This window comes from Polyodon spathula, chromosome 6 (assembly GCF_017654505.1).
Source record: "Polyodon spathula isolate WHYD16114869_AA chromosome 6, ASM1765450v1, whole genome shotgun sequence".
Classification (NCBI taxonomy): domain Eukaryota; kingdom Metazoa; phylum Chordata; class Actinopteri; order Acipenseriformes; family Polyodontidae; genus Polyodon; species Polyodon spathula.
This window is the reverse complement of record NC_054539.1, coordinates 35075394-35096093: the sequence shown is the minus strand read 5'-3', so window position 1 is coordinate 35096093 and position 20700 is coordinate 35075394. Positions and strand designations below refer to the sequence as shown.

At 36.3% G+C, this 20700-nt stretch overlaps 1 protein-coding gene across 2 annotated transcripts in view; it reads left to right on the top strand.

Annotated features, from left to right (window-relative positions):
* efhc1 (EF-hand domain (C-terminal) containing 1) overlaps positions 1 to 20700 on the top strand; it is a 96410-nt gene that overhangs the window by 22803 nt on the left and 52907 nt on the right. Inside the window, exons 1-2 of one of the 2 annotated variants that reach the window (XM_041252784.1) lie at positions 16425 to 16884; positions 18870 to 19091. In XM_041252784.1, the coding sequence (XP_041108718.1) occupies positions 16822 to 16884; positions 18870 to 19091 (285 nt within the window). In that variant the 5' untranslated portion in view covers positions 16425 to 16821. Of the gene's footprint in view, positions 1 to 16424; positions 16885 to 18869; positions 19092 to 20700 lie in introns of those variants that run through there. The other variant, XM_041252786.1, reaches the window with a different exon arrangement.

Below are 20700 nucleotides of genomic sequence, written 5' to 3'. Positions count from 1 at the left end.
TACTGTTTATGTAGATATTGTTGAAGGTAATAAAGATTAAAAAAAATAATAAACTTCATAGTTAAAAGTATATAGATTTCAAGTATGATGTCACAAAGCTATGCTCGTAAAATATTTCGTAGTGTAGGGGCCAAATCTATGGAGGATAATTTGTGCCAAAATTAATTAAATAGATAAATAAATAAATAAACAAAATAAATAATTAAGTAAATAAAAAAAAATGAAATAAATAAATTAAAATATAAATTAAAAAAATATATAAATATAAAACTAAATAAATAGATTGAAATATATTTAATAATTTATTTTGTGATTTATGTACATATTTAGTTTTTTATTTCTGTATTTATTTATTTTTTATTTCATTTTTATTTCTTTATTTCGTCTTAATTTTGACACAATGTTTTCACCAATGTATTTCGAGCTAGCGTCAATCATGGGCGGGACAATAAGTGAATCGGGGATCTACTAACTTTGCCTGGTCGTGGTGCTTTTGTTTATGGAATCTACTTTTCTCTGTATTGTTAGTGTCATAATGTTTGTATTGTTAAGAAAGGCTCAGACATGTAATATGCCCATTTTATTTGTTTTTCAAATAATGAATACATCGTCATTGCGTTCTAAATAAACCATTTAATCATCATTACATTTAGAAAGGCAGTATCAGCTAATGCACATACGTTTCCATATAATATAAAAAAGCAGCAACCGTTAATTATTTGCGGTTTGTAATGTATGTAAAATAAATTTAAAAAGACAATCTGCAAGTATTGCTGGGAATGGTCTCGACGTCAGCGTATTTAAAAAATATTGCTTAATGCTCTCTGATTAATATACTGCCCTCCGCTTCTTTGGAAACTGTTCAATTATATATATATATATATATATATATATATATATATATATATATATATATATATATATATATATATATACACACTACAGGTCAAAAGTTTTAGAACACCTCCATTTTTCCAGTTTTTATTGAAATTTATGCAGTTTAATGTCTCAATGTACTCTGCAATTAAAGCATAGAGCAAATAAACAATTTGAGATAAAAAAGAAATCATGGAATCGTTTTGTTTAACAAAATTTAATCTAAATTTTTGACTTATCAAAGTAGCCACCTTTTGCAGATATAACAGCCGAACACACTCGTGGCATTCTTTCTACAGTCTTCCCAGCGACAGCGAGTGGAAGCGACAGCGTTGGAGAAGTACAGGCGTGGAAAAGTGCAGAGCAGTTTAGAAGCAGTAAGGAGAAATTGCATCTTGAATTGCTTTAATCAGAAAACACAGGACATTGGGGAAACACTGCAGCTCAAAGTCAAACAGCCGCGTGTGTTTTTCTGATAACAAACAAGCTGAAACTCGGAGCAGCTGATTCAAATTCAGCGCCGTTCCAAGACCCGCTCTGGACTCCTCCCACAGCACAGCAGAACAACGCAGCTAATAGAAGTACAGGTGTGGAAAAGTGCAGAGCAGTTTAGAAGCAGTTTAAAAGCAGGTTGACAGTTGCAGAAGATAAACTAAACTTCAAAAAAACCATCAGCATGATCTTCAAGCCAGTAATCTGTGACACCTGCATGATGTGGGAAATCCGAGAAAACCCAGCAGAGCTAAACCAGGTGTGTGTAAAGTGCCACGCGATCCAGGACTTGCATAAACTAGTAAGTATGCTAGAATTGAAGCTGGAAGAAATGAGGCAGCAACAGGATCTTGAGGAGCTGGCACACCCACAATTCATGGAAATCTGCATCACCCCTAACAGAATGAAAGCCACCAGGGAGATAGAAGGTCAGAACAGCTGGGTTCAGATAGGTAGAAGCAGGGAAAAAAAGAAATTTCGTCAAAGACAACCACCAGAAATCAAAACAACCAACAAATTTGAGTCACTTCAAAATTCTGATGAGCAAAACCAACAACAAGAGAGTGAAAGGAACAACGTCCAGGACCCTATTGACAGTGGTGACCAGACAGCAAAAAGAAGGGAGGTCGTGATTGTTGGGGACTCCATACTGAGAAACACAGCAAGTTCAATTTGCAGTTTGGACCCCCTTACTACAACAGTGTGCTGCCTTCCGGGAGCCTCGGTCAAGCACATCACTGAGAACATGGACAGGCTCCTAGAACGAACAGGAGACGACCTGGTAGTAGTCGTCCACATCGGTACAAACAACATTGGAAGAGACAGACCAAAATCCCTGCAAAACAAATTCAGAGAGCTAGGAAGGACCACAACTACCGGCACCTTGCAAAGGACCATAGGGACAGCTGGAAATAATTAATCAAAACGCATGGCTGAAGACATGGTGACACGGGAAGGCTTCACTTATCTTGATCATTGGACCACATTCTACAACGAGGACTATCTGTATAGACGGGATGGACTGCACTTAAATAACAAGCGAACCAGTCTACTTGGAGAAAAGATCCTCAAGCAGGTTCAGAAGCATTTAAACTAGAAAGGAAGGGGGGAGAAATCAACAAAAAAACAGAAGGGAGACCGCATCAAAACAAGGACAACAACTCATGACGACAACCATTAAATGTATTTATCTAAATGCTAGAAGTATCGGAAACAAAATTTTAGAACTTGAAGCTACTGCACTAACAAGTAACTATGATGTGATAGGTGTTACAGAAACTTGGCTGTCTGAGAGTGATGGGGATGAATATAATATTTGTGGGTATACACTGTATAGGAAAGACAGGCAGGACAGAAGAGGAGGAGGGGTAGTGCTATACATAAGAAAGCCCAGGTGTATATATCTTGAAGTCCAGGGTCAGAATAACGGACAAAAATTCAAAGGGCATAATAATAGGAGCATGCTATACACCACCAGATTCAGACGGTGAGCAAAATAATCTGTTATAAATGACATTAGACATGCGTGTAGCAAAGGAGAAGCCATACTAATGGGGGATTTCAGCTTCCCCCATATAAAATGGGAAAACCCGGTGGGTAGCACGACGGATGAAATAGAAATGGTGGAAATGACAAATGACTGCTTCCTAACACAATTTGTCAAGGCACTGACTAGAGGGGAGGCATGCCTTGATTTAGTCTTTTCAAATAACGAAGACAGAATAACTAAAACAGAGGTCAGAGAACCACTAGCAAACATGGTCTGATTTGAAGTGTTTTTTAAAGCCCCAAAAGTAATGACTAAAGCTAAGGTTTACAATTTTAGAAAAGCAAACTATGAAGGTATGAAACAGAGACTAACAGAAGTAGATTGGAGTAAAATAGAGAAAACGTCCACAGAAAAAGGATGGTTGTTCTTCAAAAATGTAGTACTAGAGGCGCCAAATAATTACATCCCTAAATTAGACAAATCTTATTGTAAAACTAAATTGCCAAAATGGTTTAATAGATCAATTAAAAAATATTTAAATATTTACAATGTCAACCCAAGGGACTTTTTTGACCTGAAAAAAGAAACAAGGACCAGGGGTCACAAATGGAGATTAGACAAAGGGGCATTCAGAACAGAAAATAGGAGGCACTTTTTTACACAGAGAATCGTGAGGGTCTGGAATCAACTCCCCAGTAATGTTGTTGAAGCTGACACCCTGGGATCCTTCAAGAAGCTGCTTGATGAGATTCTGGGATCAATAAGCTACTAACAACCAAACGAGCAAGATGGGCCAAATGGCCTCCTCTCGTTTGTAAACTTTCTTATGTTCTTATGTTCTTACAATGGAAATCAAATATTGTTAGGAAAGTTCTTCCCAACACTGTTGCAGAAGTTCACACAAATGTGTTGCACTTGTAGGTTGCTTTGCTTTCACCCTTCTGTCCAGCTTATCCCAAACCAGCTCAATGGGGTTCAAGTCCTCAGACTGTGGTGGCCTTTCCATGATTTGAAGCCTACCGTCTTGTTCTTTTCTTCTAAGGTAGTTCTGACATAGCCTGGAGGTATGTTTTGGATCATTATCTTGCTGTAGGATGAACCCCTGACCAACTAGGCGTATACCAGAGGGTATTGCTCTCTGGATCCATAAAAAGAGCGCCAGACCATCACGCTTCCTCCTCCATGTTTGACAGTTGGTGTCACACATCGAGGAACCATCGTTTCGCCTACTCGACGGCGTACAAAATCCCTGCGTGATGAACCGAAGATTTCAAATTTTGATTCATCGGTCCATAAAACCTTCTTCCAGTCTTCTGTAGTCCACTGACGGTACTTGATGGCCCAGGCAAGCCTCTTTTTCTTATTTTGCCATCTTAGCAATGGCTTTCTTACCGCCACTCGACCTGTCAAACCTGCATCTCGAAGTCTTCTCTTCACAGTTGAAACTGAGACTTGCTTACTTCGACCAGTGTTAAGCTGTGTTTGAAGCTGTTGTCCTGTAAGCTGCCTATCACGCAAGCTGTTGACTCTCAGAAACTTGTCTTCTGATTCTGTTGTGGCTTTGGGTCAGCCAGACCTCTTCCTGTTAAAAGTGCCTTTTAATGGTGTAGGAAACTGTACTCACTGACACCTCAGCATTCTTTGCAATTTCTCTAAAGGAAAGGCCTACACTTTTAAGAGTTATAATGGGCTGTCTGTCTTCCTTTGTTAATTGCCTTTTACTCGCCATTATGATAGCAATATATTACTTCCTGCAGTACAATACTGTCCAAATAATGCCTAAGAGGGTGTAGTAACACAGTCTGTTCCAACACTGATTTTATACAGACAGAGGGTTTGTAAGTAATCAGCAAAAGTTGGGACACCTGTAGGAATTGTTAGCATCACCTTTCAAGACTAAATTTAATTCCATTGCTGCACAACAGCTGTAAGTTGTTAACCCATTACTTGTTCCCTGAAAAAGGCCTTTTTTTATAACTCTTAAATGTACATTATTTTTCAGTTTTTGGTAACCTAAACTTTTTTTTAACCTCTGGCAGTTTACCGCTTACCTTTGTTCCATTTCAGGTCTTTCACTGGACTCCTTAAATTTCAATAAAAACTGGAAAAATGGGGGTGTTCTAAAACTTTTGACCGGTAGTGTGTGTGTATGTATGTATGTATATATATATATATATATATATATATATATATATATATATATATATATATATATATATATATATATATAATATTCTACACCATCAATGTAAAATTCTGTGTTACAATAATGCAGTACAACCATAATAATAGTATAGCTACACTATAGAACCATGGTACATTTTTACAGAGGTGTAGCTTCACACAATGTACATTTACTCAGTCTTATTGGTTCAATTAAGAATAATGTGTGTCATTGTCATCTTACTGACAATGTAAAATTGACATGCTTACATATCTGTACATGTTAGCCTAGGTATATGCAATAAAACATAGGAAGCTGAATTCAGGTAGTTTAGTCACTCATTATTTGCAACCCAGTTTCTTTTAAGAACATAAGAACATAAGAAAGTTTACAAACGAGAGGAGGCCATTCGGCCCATCTTGCTCGTTTGGTTGTTAGTAGCTTATTGATCCCAAAATCTCATCAAGCAGCTTCTTGAAGGATCCCAGGGTGTCAGCTTCAACAACATTACTGGGGAGTTGATTCCAGACCCTCACAATTCTCTGTGTAAAAAAGTGTCTCCTATTTTCTGTTCTGAATGCCCCTTTTTCTAAACTCCATTTGTGACCCCTGGTCCTTGTTTCTTTTTTCAGGCTGAAAAAGTCCCTTGCGTCGACACTGTCAATACCTTTTAGAATTTTGAATGCTTGAATTAGGTCGCCACGTAGTCTTCTTTGTTCAAGACCGAACAGATTCAATTCTTTTAGCCTGTCTGCATATGACATGCCTTTTAAGCCCGGAATAATTCTGGTCGCTCTTCTTTGCACTCTTTCTAGAGCAGCAATATCTTTTTTATAGCGAGGTGACCAGAACTGCACACAATATTCAAGATGAGGTCTTACAAGTGCATTGTACAGTTTTAACATTACTTCCCTTGATTTAAATTCAACACTTTTCACAATGTATCCGAGTATCTTGTTAGCCTTTTTTATAGCTTCCCCACATTGCCTAGATGAAGACATTTCTGAGTCAACAAAAACTCCTAGGTCTTTTTCATAGATTCCTTCTCCAATTTCAATATCTCCCATATGATATTTATAATGTACATTTTTATTTCCTGCGTGCAGTACCTTACACTTTTCTCTATTAAATGTCATTTGCCATGTATCTGCCCAGTTCTGAATCTTGTCTAGATCATTTTGAATGACCTTTGCTGCTGCAACAGTGTTTGCCACTCCTCCTATTTTTGTGTCGTCTGCAAATTTAACAAGTTTGCTTACTATACCAGAATCTAAATCATTAATGTAGATTAGGAATAGCAGAGGACCTAATACTGATCCCTGTGGTACTCCACTGGTTACCACATTACATTCTGAGGTTTTTCCTCTAATCAGTACTTTCTGTTTTCTGCATGTTAACCACTCCCTTAATCATTACTTTACATTTCCTACGTTACCACCACATCCCTAATTCCTGATAGGACCCCATTTGGCCCATCTTGCTCGTTTGGTTGTTAGTAGCTTATTGATCCCAAAATCTCATCAAGCAGCTTCTTGAGGATCCCAGGGTGTCAGCTTCAACAACATTACTGGGGAGTTATTCCAGAACCTCACAAATCTCTGTGTAAAAAAGTGTCTCCTATTTTTCTGTTCTGAATGCCCCTTTTTCTAAAATCCATTTGTGACCCCTGGTCCTTGTTTTTTTTTTCAGGCTGAAAAAGTCCCTTGCGTCGACACTGTCAATACCTTTTAGAATTTTGAAGTGCTTGAATTAGGTCGCCACGTAGTCTTCTTTGTTCAAGACTGAACAGATTCAATTCTTTTAGCCTGTCTGCATATGACATGCCTTTTAAGCCCGGAATAATTCTGGTCGCTCTTCTTTGCACTCTTTCTAGAGCAGCAATATCTTTTTTATAGCGAGTTGACCAGAACTGCACACACAATATTCAAGATGAGGTCTTACTAGTGCATTGTACAGTTTTAACATTACTTCACTTGATTTAAATTCAACACTTTTCACAATGTATCCGAGTATCTTGTTAGCCTTTCTTATAGCTTCCCCACATTGCCTAGATGAAGACATTTCTGAGTCAACAAAAACTCCTAGGTCTTTTTCATAGATTCCTTCTCCAATTTCAATATCTCCCATATGATATTTATAATGTACATTTTTATTTCCTGCGTGCAGTACCTTACACTTTTCTCTATTAAATGTAATTTGCCATGTATCTGCCCAGTTCTGAATCTTGTCTAGATCATTTTGAACGACCTTTGCTGCAGCAACGTGTTTGCCACTATTCCTGCTACTTTTTGTGTCGTCTGCAAATTTTAACAAGTTTGCTTACTATACCAGAATCAGTAAGTCATTAGTGTAGATTAGGAATAGTAGAGGACCTAATAATGATCCCTGTGGTACACCGCTGGTTACCACACTCCATTCTGAGGTTTTTCCTCTAATCAGTACTTTCTGTTTTCTACATGTTAACCACTCCCTAATCCATGTACATGTGTTTCCTTGAATCCCAACTGCGTTCATTTTGAGAATTAATCTTTTGTGCGGGACTTTGTCAAAAGCTTTCTGGAAATCTAAATAAACCTTTTCATATGCTTTGCAATTATCCATTATCGATGTTGCATCCTCAAAAAAATCAAGCAAGTTAGTTAGACACGATCTCCCTTTCCTAAAACCATGTTGACTGTCTCCCAGTACCCTGTTACCATATAGGTAATTTTCCATTTTGGATCTTATTATAGTTTCCATAAGTTTGCATATAATAGAAGTCAGGCTTACTGGTCTGTAGTTACCTGGTTCAGTTTTGTTTCCCTTTTTGTGGATCGGTATTACGTTTGCAATTTTCCAGTCTGTCGGTACCACCCCTGTGTCAAGAGACTGCTGCATGATCTTGGTTAGCGGTTTGTAAATTACTTCTTTTCATTTCTTTGAGTACTACTGGGGAGGATCTCATCCGGCCCAGGGGATTTGTTTATTTTAAGAGCTCCTAGTCCCTTTAACACTTCTGCCTCAGTTATGCTAAAGTTATTTAAAACTGTATAGGAACTGGATGACATGTGGGGCATGTTGTCAGTATCTTCCTTTGTAAAAACTTGTGAAAAGTAATCATTTAATATATTTGCTATTTTTTTTTTTTCCTCTACGATTTTGCCATTTGTATCTCTTAAACATTTAATCTCCTCTTTGACTTGTTCTCTTGCTGTTGTAATATTGGAAAAACATTTTGGAATTGGTTTTAGCTCCCTTAGCAATGTTCATTTCTATTTCTCTCTTGGCCTTTCTAACTTCCTTTTTGACTTGCATTTGCAGTTCTGTGTACTCTTTCTGTCTACTTTCTTTTTGGTCCTTTTTTAATGTTCTGTAAAGTGTCTTTTTTCGCTGAATATTTTTTTTAATTGATCTATTAAACCATTTTGGCAATTTAGTTTTACATTTAGATTTGTCTACTTTAGGGATATAATTGTTTTGCGCCTCTAGTACTACATTTTTGAAGAACAACCATCCTTCTTCTGTGGGTGTTTTCTCTATTTTACTCCAATCTACTTCTGTTAGTCTCTGTTTCATGCCTTCATAGTTTGCTTTTCTAAAATTGTAAACCTTAACTTTAGTCTTTACTTTTGGGGATTTAAAAAACACTTCAAATGAGACCATGTTGTGGTCTGAGTTTGCCAGTGGTTCTCTGACCTCTGTTTTAGTTATTCTATCTTCGTTATTTGAAAAGACTAAATCAAGGCATGCCTCCCCTCTAGTGGGTGCCTTCACAAATTGTGTTAGGAAGCAGTCATTTGTCATTTCCACCATTTCTATTTCATCCTTCGCGCTACCCACCGGGTTTTCCCATTTTATAAGGGGGAAGTTGAAATCCCCCATTAGTATGGCTTCTCCTTTGCTACACGCATTTCTAATGTCATTGTATAACAGATTATTTTGCTCACCGTTCTGAATCTTGCGGTCTATAGCATGCTCCTATTATTTTATGCCTTTTGAATTTTTTTCTGTTATTCTGACCCATATTGATTCGGTTTTATTTTCTTTGTCCAGGTTTAACACCTGGGCTTCAAGACTGTTTCTTATGTATAGCACTACCCCTCCACCTCTTCTGTCCTGCCTGTCTTTCCTATACAGTGTATACCCACAAATATTATATTCGTCCCCATCACTCTCAGACAACCACGTTTCTGTAACACCTATCACATCATAGTTACCTGTTAGTGCAGTAGCTTCAAGTTCTAGAATTTTGTTTCTGATACTTCTAGCATTTAGATAAATACATTTAATGGTTGTCTTACCTGAGTTGTTGTTCTTGTTTTGATGCGGTCTCCCTTCTGTTTTTTTGTTGATTTCTCCCCCCTTCCTTTCTAGTTTAAATGCTTCTGAAACCTGCTCGAGGATCTTTTCTCCAAGTAGACTAGTTCCCTTGTTATTTAAATGCAGTCCATCCCGTCTATACAGATAGTCCTCGTTGTAGAATGTGGTCCAGTGATCAAGATAGGTGAAGCCTTCCCGTGTGCACCACGTCTTCAACCATTGGTTTTGATTTATTATTTCCAGCTGTCCATATGGTCCTTTGCAAGGTGCGGGTAGTATACCAGAAAATACCACAGTTTTGGTTTTCTCTTTTAATTTCCTTCCTAGCTCTCTGAATTTGTTTTGCAGGGATTTTGGTCTGTCTCTTCCAATGTTGTTTGTACCGATGTGGACGACTACTACCGGGTCGTCTCCTGTTCGTTCTAGGAGCCTGTCCACGTTCTCAGTGATGTGCTTGACAGAGGCTCCCGGAAGGCAGCACACTGTTGTAGTAAGGGGGTCCAAACTGCGAACTGAACTTGCTGTGTTTCTCAATATGGAGTCCCCAACAATCATGACCTCCCTTCTTTTTGCTGTCTGGTCACCACTGTCAATGGGGTCCTGGATGTTGTTCCTTTCATTCTCTTGTTGTTGGTTCTGCTCATCACAATTCTGAAGTGACTCAAATCTGTTGGTTGTTTTGATTTCTGGTGGTTGTGTTTGACGAAGTTTCTTTTTTTCCCTGCTTCTGCCTACCTGAACCCAGCTGTTCTGACCTTCTATCTCCCTGGTGGCTTTCAGTCTGTTAGGGGTGATGCAGACTTCCATGAATTGTGGGTGTGCCAGTTCCTCAAGATCCTGTTGCTGTCTCACTTCCTCCAGCTCCATTTCTAGCATGCTTACTAGTTTATGCAAATCCTGGATCGCGCGGCACTTTACGCACACTTGGTTTAGCTCCGCTGGGTTTTCTCGGATTTCCCACATCAAGCAGGTGTCACAGATTACTGGCTTGAAGACCATGTTGAGGGTTTTTTTTTTTTTTTTGAAGTTTAGTTTCTTCTGCAGCCGTCAACCTGCTTTCTTACTGCTTCGAAACTGCTCTGTACTTTTCCACGCTGTACTTCTCCCACTCGCTGTCGCTTCCTGCTTGATTTCTGCCCTTTAAGCTGATATTTCAATTGATTTATCAAAGATGAATGATCCCTTTGTTTAAATCCCTTTGGTTATATTAAGTTAACCTGTTTTTTGTCTGTGAGTATCCCACACGGATCATCCCTTCTGCAAGTGCATGTAACCTGGCCCAACGTGGCACACATGACAAATAAATAAATAAATAAATAAATTCTATAACTGTTAATTTGCAGCAGTGAATTAGATATAGGGTATATTCACCCCTGCACATATTCACATAAATATACCAGCATGTGGATTAGTGTTTAGGGCTCTGGACTCTTGACCAGAGGGTTGAGGGTTCAACCCAGGTGGGTCACTGCTGCTGTACCCTTGAGCCAGGTACTTCAGATTGCTCCAGTAAAATACTCGCCTCTATAAATGGGTACAAATGCAAGTCACTTTGAATAAAAGCATCAGCTAAAATATTATAGAAATTTAAGTCCATGTGTGAAACACACAATACAGCAGCTTATTGTGTAGTCACATAGAGATGGTGATTAAATGGGTCTCTTTAAGCAAGGTGCAGTTGTATTGAAGTGAAAGCAATTGCCTATAGGTGCAGTTGGTGGCTAAAAGTGGAACTGAAAACAAACCAACCCTAACCTTAACCCCAAACCCTAAAGAACAAGCTGTGATGCATATAAAAATCCAACTATGGCCTTGTATTAAAGATTATAATCATTGAATACATCTGTGATGTTTGTTGGTATAGAAATTAATTAGTAGAGGGAGTGGATTTTATCTGTTCCTATTAAAATTGGAAGCTTTTTTTGATAGTGGTAGTAGTGGTTAGGGCACTGGACTCCTGACCAGAGTCGTGAGTTCAATCCCAGGTGGGGGACACTGCTGCTGTACCCTTGAGCAAGGTACTTTACCTAGAATGCTCCAGTAAAAACCAACTGTATAAATTTATGTAAAAAAATAATGTGATATACTGTAACAATTGTAACTAACCCTGGATAAGGGTGTCTGCTAAGAAATAATAATAACAAGGAGTTCTTAATGAAGAACTTGATTACAGAAATTTACTAATTCATTTATCATGTAGATTAGGGATTGTAGATAGTTTGTGGTGCGGTGGTTAGCACTTCAGGGTCCCAGGTTTGATTCAGGGGAGTTTGCATGTTCTCCCCATGTCCATGTTGGTTTGCACCAGGCACACCAGTTTCCTCCCCTCATCCAAAATGATGTTGATTTATCACTCTAAATTGCCCTCTGTGAGAATTGGCCAGTGATGGCCAGTGTGAGAGTTGGCCTGCCTTGCACCGTGTCTGCCAGATTAAGCTCCACCTCACCGTGACCTTGTTTTGGATGAAGTGTTAAACCATTGAAACTATTTTTTTTATTTTCAATTAGCTATATTTGTCCCAGGTCTGTTGGGAAGTCACCCTTGCTGTTTCCTATATTTTCATGCTGCATGCCACAGTCCTGTGAGCAGAACCCAATGAAAGATTGGTCACTATAGAAGCCCATGAGGCTTCCTCTTTTACCGTTACCTTCGTAACCTGGTGGAGTGTCTTTAAATGTGGTGCTGCAATGCAGGCACTCAGAAATATAAAAATCCTTGTAATACAATAAATATGTACATATAAATTGTTCCTGTTAGGCAAGAATCATCATTAGGCTTCAATAAATATGTGTTCATGAATCATTACCAACACATAGCCATTACTATTACATGGTAATTTGCTAATACACCTGTAAGACCGAAAACAAGTCTCTCTTAAACTCGCTAATACATAAAAAATTGATTTTCACTTTTAAACAACTTGTAAAGGAACAGACAGTTAATCAGGGGCGTCATAATAACACAAGCCATTCATGAATAAACCATGCAGCCCATCTGCCTTGCTTGATTTATATGGCTAAATTAAAGCAGCATAAAACATTCTACTTAACAGGAATATATTTTTACTCAATGGAAGTATTGAAAAGTATTATCAATCTAATCTTACTGTCAAGCCATGCAAATTGGCATAGTCTTCTAAACCGCTGTGTCCCTACATAGCTCTGAATCTTTCACATATTAAGGAGAGATTCAAATATGCAGGATCACTCTCCTCCAGCAAAGACTCCATTAATATTTTTCTAGAATTTCTTCCAGAATCTGTCAAAACAAAAAATTTTAGATTTTTTTAAAACTTAAAATAAAAACGTACTTATTTCTGAAAGAATTTTACAAGTGATTAAATGCCATTGTCAGTGTACCCATTTTAGTTATTTTACATTGTGAATTATGTTGTTATGGCTTTCAATAGGAAACTAATTTTTCAATGTCAACCATGTACCTGTAACAGATACAAGTCTTGCAGCAAACACTGCCCTTGATTTGGGAGATGATCCTATTAAAAAAAAAAAAAAGAAATTGAACAGCAATACTACAGTTTTGGTTAACTTGACTGTTTTACATGAAATTGTAAAACTGCATGAGCCTCAGACTGTATACCCTCACCTTTGTGGTACTGGCCTGGATTTCTTTTTCTAAAAAAAAAAAAAAAAAAAAAAAAGTACAGAAAAAAGAACAAGTATTAGACTTAAATCTAAAAAACAATCTTACTCCAGATACTAGATTTATTATGTTCCACTGACAAAAATAATGTACAAGATACATTTTATATTTTCTGCAATGCATGGCTTAACTGTGCATTTCTTTTTATGGACATCAAGCAAAAAAATCTGCCTTCCTGTTGTCTCTCCTCATGGGAAGTGTCCACCATGGAGGCCTGGTTTTCTTTGGTAACATGTACAATCTGCTCCTCCACCCCTAGCAACATTTCATTAGCATCGTCTGGCCAATGAGCAAAACGCTTTCATGCCTGTTAAATGCAAAGTGCAAATATATCCTTCACAACTCCAAACACAGGCACTCATTCACCTCCTATATATCATGCAATCGTAAAAGTAAAATGCTATTTTTATTTTATAAATACGTTTTTCATAAACCTGCATATACTTTTTCCATTAACTTTGCCGTTATACACTAGAGAAAAAAATGTATACAATTACAATACAAACCTAACGTTGATTTTACTACATGTCCTGCAAAAAAATATTTTTCAAAAGACTAAAATAAATCATCTATATGTTTGAAAAAATATATATTTGTAAGGTACAGTAATAACCATACTGCATGGGAGATGATAGCCACTTAATTTTTTTTAAGGACACATTTGTTGATAGTAGGTCTCAAGACAAGGCAATTACAATTGAGATACAGATCGAGGTTCTCAAAGTCACACAAAGTACCCCATGGAACTAAAGCTTTACCTCCCGAGACTCAAGTTTTCCATTAACAGCTAACACCACCACTTTTGTATAGGAGGGCATGTCTTGCTAGCAAAATAAAATATCTCCACTGCAAGAATCCACATGACCCATTTCCAATTCTTCTTGTATGGTAGGCAATTCTGTACTTTTCATAGTTCTGAAGAGTTGTTTTGGGGTTTGGAAAAGGTGCCATTGAGCAGCACACTTATGTGGATAAGACATGTGTGGCTTTGCACAAGGGCAGTGCCAGCAATTGGTTTGGGAATAGTAGGTTACGAGAACTCTCCCCAACTGACTAATGCTTTAGAGAAGGCTCATATATAGATAAATAGTTTGTTGTTGTCTGATCTCCAGTTTCACATGAACAGAGGGATATTTTCATTCATAGCTGCTCTTTGCCTTGCCAAGCGGTCTTTTTTCTTCACTAAACCATTTTCGATTAACCATTTCAATAACAATATCTTCCTGTAGACATTCTGGGATTTGTTCAGAAGAGCAGAACTCACCAGATTTTAAGAGGCTGCACTGAAAGGATCGTGATCCCCTTCGAAACCGGAAGGACTGGATGTTCTGGCAACTTTTACTTTCACAAACAACCCTTGTGTTTTGCCCCACTTTTTTTTTTTTTTTTTTTTACTGCAATGGTTCACATGATCGTTTAAATGACTTGGCCACTGCAAATATGCCATTAACTGCATCTACACTCCGGGAAGCAAGGTGTGAGGCACTTGTAATATCTCATGCAATTTGTGTTTTCAACTGATGTGTCTTGCAAAAGTGTGTCTTATTTATTGTCAGCTGACAGTGTGGACATTGCACACTAACTGTTTTTCTTTGAACTCTAAGTGGGGCAACAACAGAACTTCAAAACAGAAGCTGTGAAACAATTCACAAGTGGTCTTTAAATTAAAGTTGTTTTGAAAATACTAGCTGCTGTGGTGGGGGATATCAAGCACTTTTAATTGCCGCTGGGAGGTGGTGTGTATATGCAATATGTTATTGTATTTCACAAATTATTCTTAGGCTTCACAGGTAAAACGGAGACTGTGTAACAATTCAAAATTGGTATTCGTTACATTACAGTTGTTTTGAACGTTGTAGCTACTGTGGTTGGGGAGATAAACCCCTTTTTCATTCATGTCGGGTTAGCGTGAGGCGTATATCAAACAAATATAGAACGTCAAGCCAAATTTACCGCGGTAAATTATTTACCCAGTATTGATGGCTGGTTGCAAAACAGTCGCCATCAGTATCAGGTTTGCAATTTGCGATTCGCACATTGGCCAAAATTTAGAATTGGTCCAGCTCCAAACAGGAAGAAAAACAGCAACTAACTAGCCTTAAACTTCAGTTCGGGCATCTACACTAGCCCCAATGTAAATTATTGCTGGAAACAGGAGCAGGACTTGGAAAAGAACTTACACTAGGTTCCCGTTCCAAAATGCTTCTCTCAAAACTTGCGAAATAGGTTTTGCCATTGTTGAGAATTAAACTGATCCTCAAATCTGACAGACCATTTACACCAGTTAGGCGCCCTGACTACACACCTCTCTGCACCACGACCATGCAAAGTTAGATCACCGATTCACTTATTGTCCCGCCCATGGAGAATGATTGACGCTAGCTCGAAATACAAGGGTGAAAAGATTGCGTCAAAATTATAAGACGAAATAAAGAAATTAAAAACGAAATAAAACATGAAATAAAAAAATAACTACAAAATGAAATTAATACAGAAATAAAAACTAAATAAATACATAAATAAATCACGAAATAAATAATGAACTATATATTTTTATTTATTTCGTTTTATATTTATTTATATTTGTATTTATTTCGTTTTTTTATTTATTTGCTTAATTAATGATTTATTTCGAAATGTATTTTGTTTTTATTTTTTTATTTTGGCACAAAGTATCCTCCATATAAATCTGTCTGCTAGCCTGGTCAGGAAAAAAAAAAAACACAGCAAAAAACAACTTTAAAACCTATATTTACCTTGACGTTATGATATTTCGCCAGGTAACATTCATTTGAGGAAAATGGGTGTTGGGAGAATGGGTGTTGTTTGGATCCAGCCGATGACAGAATTGTTGACCAATCGTATCTTCCCTATTGATTTGCTGTCCAGGAGTTGCGAGTTGAGCTTCGTTACAGTGTCCTGTCACAGACATGAGTTTGCTTGTTAGTAGACCAGGGTCAGAAAGTATGTTTTAGCTCTTTATGTTATCAGATTAGTTGTAGATTAGAATGTTAAGGGAAAAAGTCTGTATTTATCCGCGGAATAATTTTATTATGTAATTAACAGTTAAGCACTTCAATAAAATAGAAGCCCGCTAGATCTGGAAGCAGATTGGCTGTTCGCACTCAACCGTTTTCTAATTGTATGTATTATGTAATAAAAACTAAATGTTATGTTATTTTATTATTTTCAATTACTATTCAATTATGTTTTTATGTATTTGTGTAAATAAATTACATTTTACATTACATTTTTTACGTTCACAAACAAATGCACCGTCTGCCTTTGATAGTTACGATTATGTAATGAGCAAGGTAATTTCAGCATTAGTTAACGGTACAAATATTACTTTGTTTGCAGTTTCAGCATGTTTTAAAATGAACTAACTTTAAAAAGTATAGAAATTACTATACTGTCATGAATTAGTTATCGCATATTTTTATTCGTTTCTATATTCCTTCAATACATGTTTTTTAACCTCTCAATCGGTAATGATTTATTATACAACTATACCTCCAACTTGAGGTTCGTAACCCTTTTTGAGCCAGGGGGAACATTTAGAACCGACTTTTTATGTAATTTTATGTGTGCTCTATAAGGGTTAAAAACATTTATTTTGTTGATTTAATTTGAAAGCCCCCGTTTTGGTTAAGACAAAGGGTGGAGCAGCACTGAGGGCGGCTTGTATACATTCTCCATGGAGACCGCGTTGCTATGTTGCCTAGATACGAAAGAGAAATCAATACTTGAAGGTCGGAGACAGTCACATAGAGCAAATTGGAAACAGAAAGGGAGCAAACTAGAGAAACTGCAAATTGTTCTAGTAGTAGCCTCAGAACCATGATCTCGAACCCTGCACAAGGTCTACCTTTTCTACCGGGAAACACATTCAGAGATCCCACAGTGAGTATGCTACAAAAACAAAGAATAAAAGGCTATGGCTACTTTGTTTAGTTCCCTTAAGAACTGGAACTACGCGTGTCACATGTCTTTAAAACAGTGGTTGGCACTGTAACTTTTTACAAATGTTTATAATCTATCTGATATAAATTGAATTTGTCGGTGATTTCAGTTATTACGATAAATTGTTAAATGATATCATGAAATGTGTGCATGTTTATTAAAAACAAAAACACAAAGCATATATACATATAAAAAATATAAGTAAAAGTGATGTCACATATAGAACACCATTACATCATGTAAGAATAAATTATGGATTTGAATATAAACAATAACCAATGATATAATAATATATATATATATATATATATATATATATATATATATATATATATATATATATATAGAAACAACATCAATAAGAAAAAAGAAAATGATATTTTAGGTACTTAAAAAAAGTATATATAATAACACCATCAGATCTGTGTGCAGCTTATTTGTGTATGGGTGAGAATTTTTTTATTTTTTTTATCACAGTGTAATATGAAGTCATACTATTCTAACTACAAGGATATAAGCAATAATGTCACAACATTGAAAGCTTGAGTACCATTTGATTTTGGTTAACCCTGCTTGAGCATTTTTGTTATTGCAGTATATTATACTCCATATGCTATGGTGACTGATACTGTACACCGTAAGTGTGTTGTCCTCTTATGTGGATACCTGTATGTTATCTACATATTGACCGTCTTTGTTATACTGAACATTAGCATATAGGAGGAACAATGATAAGAAGCAGGATCACTACATTAACTGAAAAAAAAAAAAAACATTACTCTTTTAATTGACATAAACATTAGCTGTTTAATTATGTTTGTTATTATATTTAAAATTTAAAAAAAATACCCAAAGCATTATATATATAGTTTGTGGCATTTTAATTAAAAGAAAGAATATGAATGTAAAGTTCACAGTACACCTTTTGTTGTGAATCAAGTATCAATATTATCTGTTAGAATTAATGTACTAATATATTTAAATAATATTCATACAAACAACTGCAATGTGTGTACTTTGTTCATCTTTCAACTGAACCGTACAATATTCAATAGTGCTAATCATACACATTTTCTTGAACGAATAGAGAAATGTGGAGAGTGATGAAGAATTGATCTGTTTCTAAAATGGACGGTAACTTTCAATAGCTGCATTTCTATTCAATGTTTTCTTTGTAATTTTTTTTTTTTTTTTTTTTTTTAATCAAAAATGAAATACTGATAATGTCCTTTTTTTATACAGTGGAACCAGGCACATCATACTGATTTTCTTGTGTAACGAAAAAAAAAAAAAAATCTGTTTTGTACTTCCATAACTAAATCCTGCATATTTTATACCAGAGATCCAATGTAGTCATCATTTTTGTTTCTTATGAAACATTTCTGCCGTCATGGATATGGAAAAACCTGCCAACTGTGTCTTTTAGCCCTCTATCAAAGTATTGCCCATCATGACTAAAACCATCATGGAACAGGGATAATGGAGCTTTTATATCTCTTATTATATAGTCCAGGTATTACAGTTAATCAGGCAGGTTAGAGAGAACCCATTTTCACAACAGTATAGACTGCATTGTATTGGTTTTAAAAAATGTTGCCGTCCTACATGTAGCTGGGTATTTGCTCTGTTGTTCTGTTAAACATAACGTGACCCACACTTGGAGGTGTGTAGATATATTCAACTTGTGATGGGTCAGTATCAAATCGGTAAGAAGGGGTTGAACATGTTTTAAACTGTAATACTGTAACAGGTAAAATAAATTACATGGATAAGGTGTTATAAAATATTGTAAACAAGACAGACATTAAACATTCATGCAGGAGAGGTGTATATTTTCATTTTTTATAAAAAGACTGCCAGGGACTGGACCAAAGTTCTGTGCATTAGTTCAAGTTAGGTTCAACAATATTTTTTTCTCATTCTAGAAGTCATTATATCACCGGCCTCAGACACTGGGCTATAAGAATGGTTATTCTTTGCCACGGCGACCTGTGGTAGGGATTGGACGGGACCCCCTCATTGTCAACGAGCTCACTCATACTGAACTTGACCAACTAGCCAACCAGCGGCCAACCCTCACCTATGGACAGGCCCGTCCTGCACCCCCCCAAGACTTCATCCCTTCACATGTTGCCTTCGACAAGAAGGTAACCGACTTATCTATCTGGTTTCAGCATGACACAGTCTGAGATGAAAGACAGGGCACTTTAACAACTTCTACATGTGTTCTACATTTAAATGCATACAGTCACAGACAAAATTATTGGCTTATTGTACCACACTTCAAGGTAACAAATTAAGGACAAGCATTTAGTAAATTGTTTTTTAATAAAACAAAAGGTAAAATACACAATTTCAGCGTCAGATTCCTGTTCTTATTTCTTGAAAGTTTGGTTTATGAATTTTTTTAAAAAGTGGTTTGCAGTGAGGTATTAATGCATACAAGTCTTCTGTGTTCAGGTGCCTTTGTACAGTTCTTTCGTGCACTATTAGGTTTGATACTTCTAAATCTTTCTTTAAGTCCTTGGCTGTTAATTTTGGATTTTTTTATTTTGCTGCTCGGACTATTCTCTTACCTGCTGTACCCGTAATTTTCTTTGAACATCCACTTCTCTCAAGCATTTCAGTTGAATTTGTTCTGTGGTACTGTACTTCTTGATTATTGCTCTGATTGTGAATTTTGGTATTCGATATTTCTTTGACACTGTTCTGTAGCAATTTATTTTGTTGTAGTTTGCCACGAATGTTTTTTCTCAAAACTTGAATCCAACACATTGATCTTCATCTGCTGTGCTGCCAAACCGTTCTTCAAAAGATGCTGAAAATAATTACTTACTGTAATTACTATAATTACTTTTCTGGCTGTTGTTAATGCAGCTTAGTTACTGTGTAATGGTTTTCAATCAATGTATCGGTACATATTTTTTAATTAAATGCGTACCGACTTTTAATGTAAAGTTGCCAATACTTTTATGAACACATATTTGAAATTTCTTAAGTGGTTTTGTTTTCATTGCATTGCATTGTTTGTTAAACTACCAGAAATTGTGTATTTCGGTCTTTGTCATATTAATTGGTGGCTAGTGGTGCTAAATGCTTGTATTTAACATGTTTTTTTAAATTGTATTAAGTGTAGGGTGCCAATACTTTTGTCTGCGACAGTACATAGGGGTTAGATAGGGATTCTACCAACAGTAGTATTTTTTCAAATAGAAAAGGAAAAGATTTGTAGTGATATGAAAGTGAAAATATTAAGGGCCAATTTTAGTGATCTAAACAGTGCCAGATTTAAATACTCGTTAAATTTCAATCCTGCTGGTGATTTCCCTCAAAGGGGTATTCGTTGATGTTCCTATTAACATTACTAAATACAATAAAAAAATAAAGTGGAAAGATATATCTGCATAATATCCAGTTTTTAAATTTTAAACAAGCAGCATTCATATTTGTGTCTGTTTAGACCATAAACTCTTTGCACACGGTCCTTTATAATTTCAGACACAATGCTGTAACAAGTATGTTATTTTTTTTTCTTCTTCAAAATTAACATAAAAACCTTCGTCAGACTTCAGACAATCAACCAAAATAGTTAGTCCGGTCTGTAGGTCAAGATCTTTTATTTTATATTTTTTGCATTTATTTTATATTTTTAGCTTTTATTTTATAATTTTCTTCTACTGAGAGATTCGGTGACCACAATGTGTTCAAGTACAAATAATTATCTGACAGCAAAACAAAACATTTAGGGTCTAATTC